Consider the following 17,916-nt stretch of genomic DNA (forward strand, 5'->3'; position numbering starts at 1 on the left):
ACTTTTTAATAATTTTTTTCTCCTACAACATCAGAGTTCAGCGCCACATTAAATACACACTACAATGACAATATTTGAAAGCGATTTGAAGCATGTTTTATTTTTTTTGGGGGGGCAGAGCTTTGTGACGTCATATTTGAGGGGGGGTCTGACTTTTTGTGACGCCGTGTGATGAGGGGGGTGGTCAAAAATCGTCCAAAATCGCGTGACGTCATTTATGGACGGCCCCTAACGTACCGGGTACGTGTAGTTAGTCACGAGAGTACCAAAACCTCACGCAATAGTTGACTGGTCTGTTCAGAAGTAAAAAAACACTTTTATGAAAGAGGCTCGACATCTGCGATCGTTAATTTGCTTTTAATTTTCGTTCGCAATGTTGTCAACCCTCGTGGGACCATGCGTGCGACAAAAGCATCCCTCCCATCTGCCTTCCCCCGACTGAAGCGTCACCTCTTGCCGAGTTGATATCTCGCCAAGATCACTCCCCAATTTGAGACAACATTCGTTTGGAAAAATTAAACATAAGTTCGGAGCGTGATGGATAACACTCTTAAATCAGTTCCCCCAACCTCCCTATCGCTGCAAGACAGCCCCAAAGCCACGTCAATACCGTAGGATTATGTGCGAACGTAATTGGCCTAAGTGAACCTAATCGTGCACTATTGGCTACAAATCAGGAAATAAGCAGACGGTTTACAGAGCATTAAATAGCTTTTTTAATCGAGGATACATGGGCACGAAATCCAATTCCGCCAATTTGATTTAATTTTCTGCAGGAGGGATGAAACTTTCCATCCGCGAGCTCGGTTGCCGTGCTTTCAATTGCGCGACGTCTCCCGCCGCCATGCGACACGGGATTCACATCGAGTGCTGTCAAGAATAAGTTGTGGAACATCGCCCCACGCGTTCGGGAACAGCCCCAAAAATGAGGTGTGTTACAGATTCCAAACCCAGTACCCTTGTCGTGACAGTGCGAGGTAGCATTTTGACCCCCCAGGGATCAAAATACTGCACAGTCAGTTCTGCTATAACGCGTGTTTTAATAACGCGAATTGGATATAACGCGATTGAGCGAACGGAAATACGTCATGCGGGTAGTAATAAGTGACTATATGGCTGCCTCGGCGTAGCATCATCACGCAAGGCATCAGGATGCTGCTGGATGCTTCTAGATGCTACATGCGTGCCTCAGTCTTGTGCACACGTTATCGCGGAATGTGCTTTACGAAATGGTTGTTATCACACGATTTTTCCATAACACGGTGTTCTTTAGGAAATGCAACTACGTACGATGTACGAAAGAAGTTCAACATACATACAACTACCATGTTATAGGAGAACGGACTGTATATGATTTGACCCACCCACCCCTTATCATCGTGTAATCCCTCTGCTTAAATATGGTCCTGGGAGTCAGAATTACAATAATATAATCTTCATTACAGGATTAAAATACAAACTTTCATTTGTATAGCATCGAAATGCAACTGCATCTTCAGATGCCCCAAAGGAGACAGACAAACCGGTGTCATTTTTTTATCCATCTATGTGCACGTAAAGACAAATGGGTCTTCAGGTCATGACTTGAACAAGGGCAGAGCCAATTGCACGAAATCCACGTGGAAGAGAATTCCAGACATCGGGAGTAAGGATCAGAGATGAAGCGACACTGCCGTGCACCAAAGATGCACTGTGGGTGGCCTTGCGAGTCGGCCTTCATTTGCTGGAGCAGAGACAACATTACAAGAGAGTAAAATGAGATGAGAGAGAGGGAGAGGCAGGAGGCAGGGACGAGACCCATGAAGAAGTCACAAAAGACGATCAACTGCAATATCGGAGTGAATCCGAGATTGGACAGGAAGTCGTAGGGGAGACATCGTAGCGGCACTGGAGCAGAGCTGTCAACCCTTTACCAGGGCCTACCTTATTACAGACCAATTCAAACCCTTATTGGTCACCCCATGCCCTTATACATCTCAACGTTCCTCCTGCAAAGTCCCTCACAAGGGAGAAACACAAACAAATAGACAATCACCACTACTACACTCACCACGACAAACCTGTCAACCCCTTATCAGGGCCTACCTTATTACAGACCAATTCAGACCCTTATTGGTCACCACGTGCCTCTTACAAATCTCAACGTTCATCCTACAAAGTCCCATCACAAGGGAGAAACACAAACAAATAGACGTTTTTTTCGCCCGTTTTGAAACGGATGTATGCCGTGTGGACCTGAAAACTCAATTTCCCTGTACAAGAATACTGGTAACCCGTATGGGTTGACAGGTATGATTGGAGCGATGCGATCATCTTGTCGCGTACGGGCGAGGAGCCTTGGGAGCGGCATTTTAAATCCTCGTTCGTATCCTTGAAATGAGGGAATGTGGAAGAGCACAGTGGAGCGAGTTACAGAGGTCATGAAGGCATGGGTTTGGGTCTCGGCAGCCGGTGGATCTGGACAATGCCACCGCACGCAGGCGATGTTACACAACCACAAGTGAGAGGTCTTAACAAACTATTTTTTATTTTACCAGATAAGGTCCACTGAGCTATATGGGCCTTTTTCAGAAGCGACCTGGCCACAAATGATAGGTCAACGAAAGTGGCTTATCACGAGGAAACTAAATGTGGAGGGGAAAACCAAGAGGACCCGGAGAAAATTCCACACGACCATGGGGAGAGAGAGAACGGTGCCAACTACAAATATTCAGTAGACATCAGGGTCGGGATCGAACCCACGACCTCCTACATACCAGGCGAGGGAAGTTAACATCTCGCCACAGCGGTACCCCAAAGGTGAAAGAATGAAAGTTAAGGATCTAATATATTACTCCACGGTGGTTGCACACCCTTTTCACCAACATCATACTCAAATCAAGGAGGCGCGCCACGTTACGTACAGACCAAGATTTAGAACCGACTCTTTTGTTTTTTGTTCCCAAATATTTATTTGAGCCTCGCTTTTGGCAGTATTTAAATGAATGAAAATTAAGAGCCAATCCTGTCCGAAATCGCATCAAGGCGGGCTCCAACATTCGACACCCAGTGGAAGGAGGTTAATTGATTGAACAGTTTTCGGAGAGGAAGATTTACCCTGAAATTTGCCCAAAAAAAACGACGAATTGAAAGATAAGACCGGAACCAAGGGAGTAAAGAAGTGGCGGACGTGCCCGCGTGCTGGCAGAAGAACGCAGTTGTCTAGTCCATCAAAATACAGCTGCGAGATTAAGGAGACGGAATCTATGTGAAATTGAAAGCCAGTGCAGGGAGGCCAACACGGGCGTAATAGGATGTGAAGAAGGTGGTGTGGTTACCACACTTAGCAGCCGCATTCTGAACATGTTTTTCGTATCGCGGTTGGTGAATGAGCCAGCGGGTGAACGCCTGAGATGCCGCTACCGGCAAACGTTCGAGGCGGGCAGCGGTGTTAGCGCGTGCCCATAGAATAGTGAAATTGCCACAATTCAAGTTGCATTGTGAATTAAGCATCATTGCTCCCTGCGTAAAAAATTGTGGGCAGCTGACATTGGTCACGATTCGGGGAGGCTGGCAACTGCCATGGAATTGTGTAACATAAAAAATTTGTCTCAAAGCCAAAACCAACTTTGCTTACCAAGTGCCGCCCCAATTGCTTGTTCGAGCGACTAGCTCCGTGGCGTTTTTGCTTGCGTCACTATGGCACACGGAGGTCTCTAAAATAAGAGGTAATCAATCTAAATGGGAGCTCTCAACCGCTTGAGTAAAAGATAATTCGTGGAATAGAATCAAACGGTGTGAAGACAGCATCGGCTGGCATGCAACGCCACCTTTTTGTTTCCTTGGGAATCGAATCGCATTTTTTCTCAAATCGGGTAACCCTTTTCGTCTGGTAAAATATGAGTGGCTCCCATTAGTTTCCATTTTAAAAAAAACTTTTCCCGGAGACACCTCTTGTGTTATCCCACTCTTGAAATCAATATAAAACACTTTCAGCCGATGTTTGTACTGCAGTTAGCTTCTTACATTACATTTACAAAACATTGAGGGGTGGGGTGATTTAAATTGCTATTTTATCACCAGGTGACACATTAACGAGACAACACTCTGCTTTCCCAAGAACCATTTCCGTGCGTGGTTCTGTAATCTGTCGAGGTGGCAGAGTCGTGATAAGAGTACTGGAAATAAGAAGGGTGCAAGTTCAAATACTGGTTTTGAATAACCTCAGCCCCCCATGCTGGCAAGTTTGCTAAAATGACCATATAGATGTGAAAAATCGCTTGTAGTTGTAATATGGACTGACGGACCCAACCATAAATTATTTGAAATTTCTGTCGCTGGCTCATATCTGCCAATACAGATGCTCCTCGCAGCATGGTGACACGTTGCATTGACTTTGACAAGAAAATATCTTAGAGTAAATATGACATGAATGAATTACGTGAATTAACAATGAGGCACTTGGACAAGGTTGACTAAGTTGTAAGATAGCGGTGTCCTTTCTGAAACAATATGTCATTCCATTGGAATACAATTTGCATAATCTCTCTTTTACAACTCAGGAAAGCCTCACCGAGCCTCACAACATTTCTTCAGATGGCTTTGGCTCTTTAATTTATTTTCATTGTTTTTTTTACTCAGTCTCAAAAAACGTTTCTTTTGACTAACTGGCCCTGCATTGAGGTATGGTAGTGCCAGAGAAAAAATAAAAGTAACATTCGAATCTCCGCACAGATGGATTCAATAATGTATTTTCCTGCAATCCCCTCACCACCTTGCAGCCAATTATAATACGTACAACAGGATGTGTTTTTGCGTTAGCGTTATACTGTTTTTTTGTCGATGAACTGTTACATCCGTCTAATAGACACCTATCCCCTCATGCGTGTGGATTTTCTCCAGGGATTCCAGTTTCCACCAACACAAACAGAAATAGCGTTACTCACACGGGAATGTGCCAAACATTCCAAACAGGGAAATTAGTTACGAACCTTAGGGAGTCTTTTCTAGATTAATGCAGGACATGATCACAAGTCCTTCTAAACGTCTTTATGATTCACCACCAACATAAATTACCAGACCAACCTTAGCCTATTTAACTCAATAAATAATGTACTATAATAGTGATAATGCCCTTTATTAAACCATGAAAGCCTCACTGAGTATTAAAGACGTGTTTAGGGTCCCGCTATATTGGGATGTTTGACCAACGCCAGTCATGAGAGTTTGGCTTCGTGTGGGAGGAATCCAGGGAACGTGGAGAAAACTCACTCAGCCTATGAATGGAGTCACGCTCAAAGGTTCTTACAGATATAGTGACGAGTACTTTGCATCTGCTGTAACATCTCCTAGCTTGGGCTGGGAGATGTCCAGATGATACCCGGCATTTCCAGACGGTTTCCAATGCGAGTGCTAACCACGCTCAAGCCTGCTTAGCTTCACAAGATCTGATGGGCTCAGACACATTCTGGGAGATTTGGTCATACGTGTACGGAAGAATGTCCACCACATTGTACAGTAACATCAGTGATCCGTCTGTCCCGATGCCTTTCGGTGTGGCCAGGTCAGAGCGAGTGTGCCACATGGGACATTGGACTACGACGTGTCAGCCCACCGTGTGTACACGTGGAACAGAAGGCGATGGCACACTGCCGTCTCTGGCTGTGAAGTGCGCAGGGCATGCCAGGCGGTACCGATTGTTGCCCTGCACGTGCTGGAGGAGGAGGCCGTCACAACACTCTGTGGCTACGTGGGGTCGACGTCCGCTCAACTATAACATTGACAAACATATTTATTTTTATTGCATCTCTGGTACTCTAACTGTATGACAGTCACGTTTAAAAGAATTCGCTCAACAAATAAAAAAAATGTCTGCCGCTAGATGAGGCTCTCTCCATGCCAAATTGGGTGGTTGCGGGTTTTATTTGACCGTACTTCACGCTTGGCCCAGTGTGGGTTGATGAAGGTGGGGAGCATAATTGCGTAAGTACAGTACAATACTTGATATTTATGAACTGCCCTCTGTGCCGCCCCCACAAAGCAGGCCTGCATCGTTCAAAAATCCTGCTGTGGAGCGTGGCAGCGCGCCCGTCATGCGGAGCATTATCCAGGCTCAACCCTGCCTCATCTTCCGAGATCTGCCGTGATCGGGGGCACATTACGGGCGACTTGGGTCGCACTAGTCCGTTGCAAACATCCTCCTACACCAACCAAACCACAACAAACCCCGAATCCACCGCGACAATAACACCTTCGCCCTCGCTAAAAGAGATGACCTTTTTTGTCACTTAAAGATCACGCCGGCTGTCACTTTTGACAGCCGTCTTGGTTGGGGGTGGCTACATCCCATCCCACATCTCATCCCTGGAAAGGAAACCACAAGGGAAGGTGGGGGGGGAGGCACTCTCCATTCCCGGATTCCATTAGGAGCGACCGTTACTGTCTGTAAATACATTACGGAACATTACAGATGCTTTACTGCTTTACGGTTCCGCCGATACAGGGAGCCACGACAGCGCGTCGCGACCAAGTCTCGGACGGGTGAGCATTTTTATTCGGGGTGGTGGGGGCGGAATTCTGGTCGTTCATTGTCGCCGTTTGGCGAGGCAGATTAATTCCCGTCCGCGACCCCCCCCCCCCGTCACTGTGATGCATCTCCCCGGCCAGTTGCCAGCCATAACTCCCATTACGAGCGTCGGCACACCAAACGTTTACTTTGCTTTACGGCGGTGGCGGCGGCGACAACAACGGCATAAAACGATGACCGCGATCGGGGTGCCGCGCTCACGTTTCATCTCGCCGACCGGCCCGGCGAGTCGCCAGCAGAGAGAGAGAGACAAGAGGAGAGAGAGACAAGAGGAGCGACAGCCCAGAGTCATCTGGATGACGCACTGTGAAGATCACCGCCGTCGCTGCCTTTACCCGCCGGAGACATCGCCACTACGTTTCCATCGCCTATGGCACAATAATCGGGCACGTTCAAGGGGGATTTTCTCACATGTGCTTTCATCTCCTTAAGGGGCGATGCTTACACACCGCTACACCAGGTACTCATTTGAGGCCGAGTCGACCTAGGGGAGGGCCCAGGACCGGTTCAGATAATCATCACCGGCGTTGGCTGTGAGCGGGAATCGAACTCAGGTCGTTGGGTTCGTAGCGCAGCGTGCTAACCACGACACTAATGCTTAAAGGCCCACACACACTTATTCACAAACCTACTTGTTGTACTTCCTTATCCCGGTCACTTTACATCCTAGCCGCATTGAGGAGTCTGACAATTGTTTTTGTGTGTTTAGTATGCTGTCCTTCACCCACACCTCCAATTAGCATGTTTGGCTTCGTACGGTGTCAAATAAGTTCAACATACCTGGCTAGGATTGCATATTTGTGCCAGTTGTTAATTGGTGGCTCGGCTTGTAGTGGTGGTAAAGTGTGAGCAGCTCCCGCCCCCTCAAAAGACTTCGGGCCAGTGTGAAAAAGTAGGACAAATATATGTCACTGCTGACAGTGGGTGTGAGCCAGCAATTGCAAGGCTACACATTGAACTAATTTGGTCTGATGTAATCTACTGCACTTGGTTTCCCATAGATATGGCTTTTCCCATAACGGGGACAGGCTTATTGCTAACACATTAAGACGCGCGACAGCACACTATGTGCGTGTGTACACGACGACATCCGCGCCAATGTCTCTCGCTCTCTCGCTCGCTCTCGACGCCGCTGCCGTGGATGCGCCAACGATGATGCAGCCGCAAGCCCAGGCATGCGTGAAAATGCCACCCGATCCTAAGCTGGCAAGGGCACCCTATCAGCGCATCGAAAGGGGCTTCCATGTACCAAGATATTGTCTCCTCTGTAGCCAAATGCCACGGGTCTGCATTTTGGCACAAAAACAAACAAAAAACATAAAATATAAGTGGTATTAGCCGAACATCCCAGTGATGAAAATAAAAATGTCTCGCCTGAGATTACGCACGGCAATCGTCGCCACTTACGGCGAAAACTTGACAGAACTCTCGTGAAATTGTCATGAGACTCAGCGAGGCTTCCGTGGGTAAACAAGCAGAATAATAACAACAATGACGACGACAATGAGATGAAATTGCGTCCAGATTAATGGGCATTGGCAGACCAAGACCACCATACGGTTCGTCTTCTGTGTGGAGGTGTGTGAGAAAAAATACACAAATTAACAATCCACGACTGGTGGTTGTTTCACCATACGTTACGATGCTGGTCAGTGCGGGTGGGTGAACGCGAGGGGCGCGCCTAGGACGGGTTCAGATATCACTCTCCGCCGATGTCAGCCGTGGCTGGGAATCAAACTCAGCTCACTGGGTTCAGAGCGCAGTGCAACTATCCACTGCGCCACCGCGCCCCAAACCCCCGCAACATTCGTGTACATTCACGTCGCGCGTTGCTTGTGATCCACTATCGTCCTTGCGGACTCAAGAAATGTTAAAACAACAAAAAACAGGATGTATCAAAAATACACTCGGGGATTTTCTTACTTTGTCCCAGCAGATAGGAAACAAAACGAGCCACTGGCCTTCTTCAGAAAACAACAGCGGTTTAGATTTAAGAATACACTCGCAGGAACCTGTCATTAATAGAGGTTTTTTGGGTTAGATCGAGTAAATATAATTGCGTCGGTAAACCCGCCACAGCCATCTAGTAAGGTTTGTCACGTAAACAAAACGTGCCAACTCATTACTTGTCCTGCACTGACCGGTGTGTTGGAGAGTAAACCCACTACAACATTTACAATTCGAGTACTGTGACGTTTCTCCAACAATTACAAGAACCAGCATCATCAGGCGACAGCCAGAGTTGTGGATAAATCCTCCTCCTGTTTCGGTCTTCAATAGAGGGGGCGAATGTGATGTCATCACTCGTGAGCCAATCATGTGCGAGGACCAGATTGGGGGGAATCTGTCTCCACATACAGATGCAGTATTGTATGTAAGACGAAATCTTCAGTGCATCACTCTTAATTGGCTTTCCAAATCGATGTTGTGCGGCGACATTTATTCAAAGCAAGCAATTTCTGGATGAGATTTGACCTTCGGCGGTCTCATCAGAAGAGGCAAAGCTTGCTATACGAATGCCACTGGGCTACCGACGCTGTTGGCCAGAACATTCGTCTAAAACCGGTGCAGAGCTTGCTTGCTTCAGCAGATTCTGCTGGATAATATTGCTTTGGAAGGCCAATTGGAGTGATGGACTACAACTTGTTGTTATTGTTGCTTTAGTGTGTGGTGTACGTGCAGACACGTGGTATTTCCGGTTAAAAATGATTTTACCCACGATGCTTCGCAGCAGGGCCTTATGGGTTTAGGTTTACAGTGAGAGACTTGGAGATAGTGAAGATGTAGGAAAGTGTGGGTTGTTAATATTTACTGGGATAGGCGGTGCGGGGGAGATGATAGTGGAGGATCACGTGAGTGAGCAGTGGAATGCATCACAATGTTTATTTAGACTGGATGAGGAATCAGCTGAGCCATGAAGCTCTTTTTCACAGTAGGGGCGAGTCAGCAAGTTACAGCAACAGACACCGAAAAAAATAAATCTGGCTGGTACGAACATAAATGACAGGGCAGTAGATTCAATAATAATAAAAAAAACATTTTCAACTTGTGAGACGCTGCAACAGTTTCACTCGCTCTCGAAGAGAGGGCACGGGGTGACCAATAAATTCTGAATTGGTGTGTAATAAGGAAGGCACTGATAAGGAGTTGACAGGTATGTATACGCGTACACGGATTGGAAGCGTTGCCAACTCGCGATGACATAAAGTGTATCAGGGAACAATGTGTATCTCGTGTTTGCTCCTATGGGAGGATTCTGGATCTCATCCACTGGGCAAAATTACGTAACGTGGCTGCACTTGGTATCAATCCGCTCGGCGCGCTCTCAGTTTAACCACGCAAATTATACGGCCAATTCTGCATTCGCGTTCTTCAATGTGCCGTCCTCCAGCCAAGTACGATGCCATCCTCTAGTCGCCGAGGTCAATTCGAACCTATTCGGATATGTTTAACACGCAGTAGTAGGAAGCTGTCGCGACCAATATAATTACATATAATCAAGGGTTTTTTTTGGGGGGGGGTTAGATCGCTTAAATATAAATGCGTCGTTGAACGCGCCACCACACGACACGGCCAATTTATAAAGTTTGTCACGTAAACAAAACGTGCCAAATAGTTACTAGATCAGCACACCGGCGTGTTGGAGAGTAAACCCACAACATTTACATTTCCAGTCGCGTGACGTTTCGCTTGCGATTGCAACAACCACAACCAGCATCATCAGGCGATTAGCCAGCGTTGTGAAAGGAGTCTTCCCTTTTTTGGCCTATTTGGGTACTCTTGTGGCCTGCAAGCTATCCCCGTGTTGACCACAGAGGGTGGCATCTCTTGTCCAGAGCGCAGTGGTTGCTCATGGGACATGTACAGCCCCTTTTCAATTCACTGCCGAATGTTATTTGACTATACTTCACCACACCGGTAGTTTGTGCCAGTGTGGTGGGGAGCATAGATGTACAGTAGTACAATTAATCTTTCTGCACGGTCCTCTACTGCCCCCCCCCCCAACCACAGCAGCCTAGACCAGGGGTCGGTAGCCTGTGGCTCTAGAGCCGTATGCGGCTCTTTGAGAAGGGACCGCGACTGCTGCTTCGTGCCGTTGTTTATTAAAGGACCGACCACCGCATTCACCGCAGTGGCATTGCGGCTTCTCTAAATATTGAGTTGTTATTTTTTTGTTGTCGTTACCCAATTATAATCAAAAATGCCTCTTCTTGTGATTTTTCGCTGCCGCCACTCTGGCCTATACAAAGCCGTTACCATCCCAGCAAGCCCTTGCCCGGGCTACGACCTGCTTTAGCCTCCACGATGTGGCGACAGCGTGCACGTTGCGGGCGATTCTCGTTCGCAGAGGCGGTTGCGGTCTACCACCTTGCAACATATTCACCCCGATGCCTGTAAGAGGTCGTAATTCATCATTCTCTTTTTCCACAAACATGACGATGCCTGTAGTCGGGTGTAGTGGCGCGCCTTGTGCTCAAGTGCTTTAGGAGGCAATGATTGGTGGGAACCCCCCCACCCCCCCCTTCTATAGAGCGAGCATTTGGACCAACTATTCCACGCTGGTCAGACGTCTTGGAAGAGGTGGGACCCCCCCCCCCCAACTTTACCCCACTGCACGCGACCTGCCGATGGACCCGACTGCGATGTACCTCATACTGCTGGGTTTGGGTCAAGATTTAATTTTACAAAAAAAATTGCCCCATTTTTCTTCAACTACCCGCCAAGTCCAGCTTGCCAAAAACCATCACAGCCGTAGCAGCAAACCCTACACACGCGCGCGTAACCCCCCCCACGCCTGCCATACAAACGCCTGAAGCCAGTATTTCACACGGATTATACACTGATAATAATGCGCTACACCAGTGCACGCTGCCGTATCGGACAGCCAACTCCAAAATCAACAACAAACACTCACACACTAAAAACGAGCTGGCAGCAGATCGAATGCACGTCCATTGTGGCTGATACGGCCTCCGTGGATGCCGATAAATGTGACCACTGCAGAGTTGCTGCCCCAGTACGTCCAAGTCCCCGGTGCCCACCCAGACCTTTGCCGTGGTCGATGTTTTTTTTGGTTTTCATTGCAAGCCAACGCCTTTCTTTTATCCCGAGCTGCTGGGACATTCGTCACACGCCAAGAGAGCTTCGGTGCAGCAGCGGGGCGCTCCAACGCACGCTTTGCTCCGCCGCACCTCCGATTGACACAGTTGGGCTACGTACGGCGCGAAAGAAGTTCAACAAACAGTACATACATGGGGGGGGGAGGGGGCCCGGGGAAAATCACACTGTATGCCCCCTACCCACAACTCCCAAGCCGAAATGCCTGAAAACTGAAACGGGAGTATTACATTTCACACCATGACGACGTCGTGGCGCGGAGCTAACCCCCACACCCAAAGCGCGGGGCCCGGGGCGGTCGCCCAGATTCGCCGTGTACCCTCGGGACGGCTCTGACCACCCACACTCATCTTAACGTCGCTTCACTCCAGGCCACTCCAACGACGTTTTAGTTCCTCTATTGTAAGGCAATGGTAATGATATGACCTATCCCCTCGCCCTCCCAGCTGGTCCCCTACCCACCCCACGCAGCCCTTCACCTCCAGCCCCAATCATGGCACTTAATCCTCGACAGACAATCGAGGCACCGGCTGCACAGAACCACAACGTGTCGGGATGTCTCTCCGACCAAATCCAAAGGCGGCTCAATCTCTGACTATTTATTATTCTGGAGGGACCCAATGAGCTCTGAAGCTCTCTTTTCCACAGACGTCTCGAGTATCCGATGTGGCGTTGCGTGACAACACCATCAGCCTACAGGAGGCTACTGCGTCCTTTTACTGGTAGGAACCACCTGGTTCCACCAGCCCACAGGGGATTATTGTGTCCGTCCGTCGTGCATCCAAAAATGGGAGGGGTGGGGCTGGGTGGAGAGGGGATGGGTTGGGAGGGGCTGGGTGGGGAGGGGCTGGTTGGGGAGGGGCTGGTTGGGGAGGGCTGGGTGGGGAGGGTGGGGCTCGGTGAGGGTGGGGATGGGCTGGTCACCCCGTGGTGCCCTTATAAAATTCAACATTTAACCTACTCACGCCGGCTTGTGCCCGCCCTCACAGTCGGCCATATTTGCGGAATACACCACACCGCCGTTGATCCTGGCCATTGACCGAGCAACCCAACGTTCCTACCAGCTCCCTCCGCAGGAATGTGTTATTAGACACGTCCCCTGCACGGTATCCACGCTGCAGCCTACACAACCCCCGAAACGCTTTTGCAGACTGTGGCATCCGACGACCATGATGGATGGTATAGCAGTGGATAGACAGTGGCTTGCTGGTGATGATTTTTAACCGAGACTCTTTTAGAGTCCACGCCTCTGACGTTCTTCAGTCAATAGCAATAAGAGCCAATTCATATTTAAGTCAACGGCGATGTGAAGCCCGTGGCTCTAAGACTTCCGCTGCTGATAGCTATCCCGACTCGCTCAAAGCCACCACTATAGATCGTGGCAAACCGGGGCATCGTCGGAGTTGAAAAGATCTTAAATTTAAGCCACAAGCGACATTCCTTCTGAGCAAGGATCTACAGACTGGATGGGGAGGAGGTCCCGATATCCACGTATTAAACGCTACTGCGAACTCATCGAGACAAATTGGTCTCGTGGTCTTTCGCCCAACCCCTCGACCCTTCTAAGTCACCAAACAACACCATTATGAATGAAGCCATCCTTCACTGCGTTCCATTCGAGCCTTCATCACAAAGGCGCACCACTCGTATCGTATTCGAAGGCAATGCGATCTTAACTCGAAGCTCCAAACATCCCAGGGACAGGCGAGAGAAAGCCCCACGGAGCTACCCGTCCCGCATGCCGACGCCACTGCGAGCGGCGAACTCATTCCTCTCGGTGGCAAATCCGCGCCGAGGTCGTCGTCGTCCTACCTGTTGGGAGTATGGAGGCCTCGTGAGTTGGATGCCATCCCGCAGTAACTTATCCCGGATCATGATCTTCAGCTTGAGCTTCGGGTAGGTAATCCTCTCCCCATGAGTCCCAGCCTCCACCACCAACACCTCCTCTTCCTCGCCCCCACCACCATCAACATCGTCGTCATCGTTGCCCACCGACCTATGCTTTGAATTCTCGTGAGCATAAGCTCCGTAAGCCAACGCATCCTCCTCCTGCTGCTGCTCCTGCTGCTGCTGCTTGCACAACACGGGATGGCCCTGCTCCACACAATAGCCAAGCGGGCTGCCCCGAAGGCAATTCCCCGTATCAGGTGATCCGTGCAGGAGGAGGTGTTGATATTGATATTGCTGCTGCTGCTGATGATAATGCTGCTGCTGCTGATGAAGGACATACTGACGGTGTCTCTCCGTACCCGCGTGGCTATGCAGCAGGCAACGCAAGTCCACCCGCGCGCCTCCAGCCGCTACCGCTCGCTGGACGCAACCAGCACGAGCAGCAGCAGCAGCCGCAGCAGCAGCAGCAGTCGCGTGCGGAGGTTCCAGCGTGAAGTAGACGGCCGTGCCTCCGTCCTGCCGCAGCCTCGCCACGGCCGCGCGCAGCTTGCGGCGATGCCTCCGCTCCAGCACGCCGATGGCGTCCAGGTCGGCGTCTCCGATCTGCTTGCAGATCTCCAGGTCGTCGTAGCCATTGTCCAGGAACGAGTCGGCGTACTGGCCCAGGCGCAGGGCTTTGAGCCACTCGCCCACGATGCTGTTGCAGCCGCCGCTGCCGCAGCTGTTGATGGCGCTGACGATGTTGCTGCTGCTGCTGCTGGATGAATTAGCCATGCGTGCGAGCTGATCGGAGGCGCTCATCGATGAGACGAGTGGCACGGCAGAATGCGGTGGTGGTGGTGGTGGCGGAGGCAGCAGCAGGAGCGACGGAGTAGCGAGCGGCGCAAGCGATACATTTATTCTCACAAGAATGGGAACAAAAAGAAGAGGGGGAGCAGGATGATGATGTGTGCTGTGTGTGTGGTGAGATGTGTGACGGCTACCGCACGTTGTCTATTCCGCAGCGAGGCGGTGGTGATGCTGGCTGTGTGGTGGTGGTGATGCTGCGAGGAGGCATGGTATGTGACGGTCCGTGTTGGGTGCGCGCTCCGTGTGTTAGCGCTTCGCTCTTCACAGCTCCCTCCCTCCCCCTCCCTCCCTCCCTCTCTCCCTCCCCCTCCCTCTCTCACACACTCTCACTTCAAGACACGCACAGACAGAGATCACCCGTGTAGCGTTAACCGACTGTCGGGGCAAGTGCTGCTAGCGAGCGCCTATGAATGGGTTGGATGAACAACACCACGCCCGGCCACCTTTGTCTCCCCACACTGCTGATGTTCACACACCGCGCCGGGTACTCGTTTGAGGCTGAGTCGACCTAGGGCCCAGGACCGGTTTAGATAACTGTCACTGGCGTTGGCCGTGAGCTGGGATTAAACACGTGCCCGTAGGCACACGGGCACACAGCTTCCAGGACGTGACGTCTGCACCAGCAGTGTGACAAAACGCACAGCAGCACTGGCAGCAGGCAGCATCACAAAGACAAAGATCCCCCGTGTAGCCTCAAACAGACTTGTGGAGCAAGTGCTGTTAGCGAGCGCCTATGAAAGGCCGGCACGGCACACGAGGGGGTGGGGGTGGATAGCACCAAGCCCGGCCGCCTTTGTCTCCCGAGTGGCGATGTTCACAGATCGCATCGGGTACTAATTTAAGGCTGAGTCGACCCAAGGGAGACTCGGTACACGTTCATATATTCGTCACTGGTGTTCCACTACCGCTCTCCAGGTAGTACACATCCACACACCGCTGGCTCTACAGATGCACACGCACGTCTACTCACAGTAGACTGGCGATGCATGTACATTGTACTCGACACTTCAGCATCATCATTGATCGATCCACTGCTGGATGTATGCCTCCCCAAGTTGTCGCCACCTCCCGCGATCTAACAAAGCAATCCGGCACCGCTCCATCCCCTCCTCGGTTGCCACGCAAAGACAAAGATCCCCCGTGTAGCCTTCCCAGACGTTTAGGGCAAGTGCTGTTACCGAGCACCTATGAAGGTCGGCACGGCATACGAGGGAGGTGGGTGACCACCGCCACGCCCGACCGCCTTTGTTTCCCCACCGCACCAGGTACTCTTTTGAGGTTGAGTCGAGCTAGGAGCGGATCACTGGCGTTGGCCGTGGGCAGGAATCGAACTCGGGTCTCCGGGTTCGAATCGCAGCGTGCTAATCACTACGCCACCGATTGCCAAAACTGCCATAAACAACACGGTATACAAACTAATATACAGTACTGCCAGATATGCATGCATGCATGTTCGTTGCTATAACATCGGTTAGCTTACCAGTTATATGCGTGTATTCTGGCTGTACTAATCAAACGTACTGAAACTCTGTTATGATCTGGCTGCATTACCAAGACAGCGAGCGCTGCATTGCATAAAACAAGTGGCGTTGATGATGATCGGCAAGATCCCATCCCACTCCCACGTGTGGAGAAGGGAGCGGTGGTGCAGCGCGTGTTAGCGCAACTGCGCCACGAGACCCGGGGGACCGAGTTTGATTCCGGCTGACGGCCAACATCGGTGACTAAAATATGAACCAGTCCTGGGGCGGGGTGGAGCTTCCTTCTCTCGGTGGGACTCATCCTTGGCGCGGTGTGAAAACAACAGCACTGGGGAAACAAAAGCGGCCGGGAGTGGTGTTGGCCACGCCGTGGTTTTTATGGGGAGGGGGTGGAGAGTGGCGGTCTTTGTCCATGCTGGTCTCACGTACAGCAACAATGTATCCCAACCCCAGAGTTGTTATTGAGGAAGAACGGCTCTGGCGACAGATAACTCTTTGTGGATTTGGCTCAAGAGGTTGCACATTGCCCTGTATCGCCACCGCGTGGCCACGAACGGGAGGTTGCAGGCGACGCCACGCTGACGTGGTTATCCACTGCTGGATGAAGCCCATTCCCTACCGATCCCACCGTGCGCAGTTGGACTGTATTCTCGGACGCGTCACAATTCATCGGTTGCCACTCCCCGTCATTACTCTTCAATCCGAATTTAGAATCACCGTATTTATTTATCCCGGAGATGGAAGACTTTTTAGTTTTTTCCTGGATGTTTCTGTTTGCGCATAGTCGCTTTAAGATGTTTTCTTGCTCATGTTTTTGTTTTTTGTTTGTTGCGGTTGCACCCGATTCAAGAGCCGAATGGCTCACAGGGCTATACCAAATAAATTAAACTGAAACTGATGAGCTATGAAGCCCTTTCTGGCCGTGACGTGCCCTACCCAAACCCCACTTCCGTTCTCTATGACGTCGTTACGATGCCACGTGTTCAGTTGTTTTCATTTAGCTACCACGTGCCCTGCCGGATTTGAGAAAGTTGAACAATTGGCAATTGTTGAAAGTTGTTGAAAAATTGTTGAACAGTTGGCAATTGCATTGCGATGGCGTGATGCGATTATATCACAGAACGTGTCTCCCTGCTCGAGGGCGAGTGGTGTAGTCCGAAGCGAGTGGTGGAAATTCCACATTCCTATGGTGGGGGATAGTAGTTTCATAACTATTGATTTCCCGCAAAATGGTACTAATCACCGAGAGCCGTCGTCTACTGCATAATCCAATAACAGATGTTGTGGTTGTTGTGTGGACATCCAATAGCAGTTTAAGAATAGGTATTACCCTTTCTGGAAATAAAACAGTTGTGTTAAGATGTTAAAGCACAAAACATAAACCTTTTGCAAGGAATCATGTCTGCATTAACCACATATATTTGTGGTGAACATGCAAAAAAACATGCTCTGGTAGTATGTACATTGTCTTTGAAATTGTTTGGAATTCTAACATCTGAATACCTGTTTTATTTACCAGAAAGGGTAAAACCTATTCTTATATTTTGATACTGGCAAGAGAGATCCCATGATCCAATAGCAGCTACAGATGCAGGAGAATCTTGTAATGAACGCACTGATTGGCTCGCTTGAATGTACAAACCGCACGGTGGCCTAGGTCAACGCCCTCAAGTCTCAGTTCAAATTTGAAGGCGATGGTGCAGTCCTGCGGTTGATGCGAGCTTCAGGAAGCTCAGCAGGGTATTTGGTGTATTCTTTCACGCTGATCACACTTAGCGTACCCACACTTTACCTCACCGCACACGACCGGCCGATTGATACCACCGGGAGATGGAATGCAAGTGAAATTCAGTAGTAGAGGTTTTTTGGGGGTTAGATCGCGTAAATATAAATGTGTCGTTAAACCCGCCACCACCCGACACAGCCAATAAGTGAGGTTTGTCACGTAAACAAAACGTGTCAATTCCTTACTAGTACAGTACACCGGTGTGTTGGAGAGAAAATCCACGACGT

The 17,916-nt window shown here is 49.9% G+C and overlaps 1 protein-coding gene across 1 annotated transcript in view; it reads right to left on the reverse strand.

Moving 5' to 3' along the window:
• Positions 1-14,640, reverse strand: part of SAMD5 (sterile alpha motif domain containing 5) — a 273,674-nt gene extending 259,034 nt beyond the window's left edge. Inside the window, exon 1 of the mRNA XM_078615347.1 lies at positions 13,496-14,640. Coding sequence (XP_078471473.1) covers positions 13,496-14,374 — 879 coding nt within the window. The 5' untranslated portion in view covers positions 14,375-14,640. The remainder of the gene's footprint in view (positions 1-13,495) is intronic.
• Between the last annotated feature and the right edge of the window lie 3,276 nt (positions 14,641-17,916).

Source organism: Lampetra planeri, chromosome 47, assembly GCF_965212315.1.
Source record: "Lampetra planeri chromosome 47, kcLamPlan1.2.h2, whole genome shotgun sequence".
Classification (NCBI taxonomy): domain Eukaryota; kingdom Metazoa; phylum Chordata; class Hyperoartia; order Petromyzontiformes; family Petromyzontidae; genus Lampetra; species Lampetra planeri.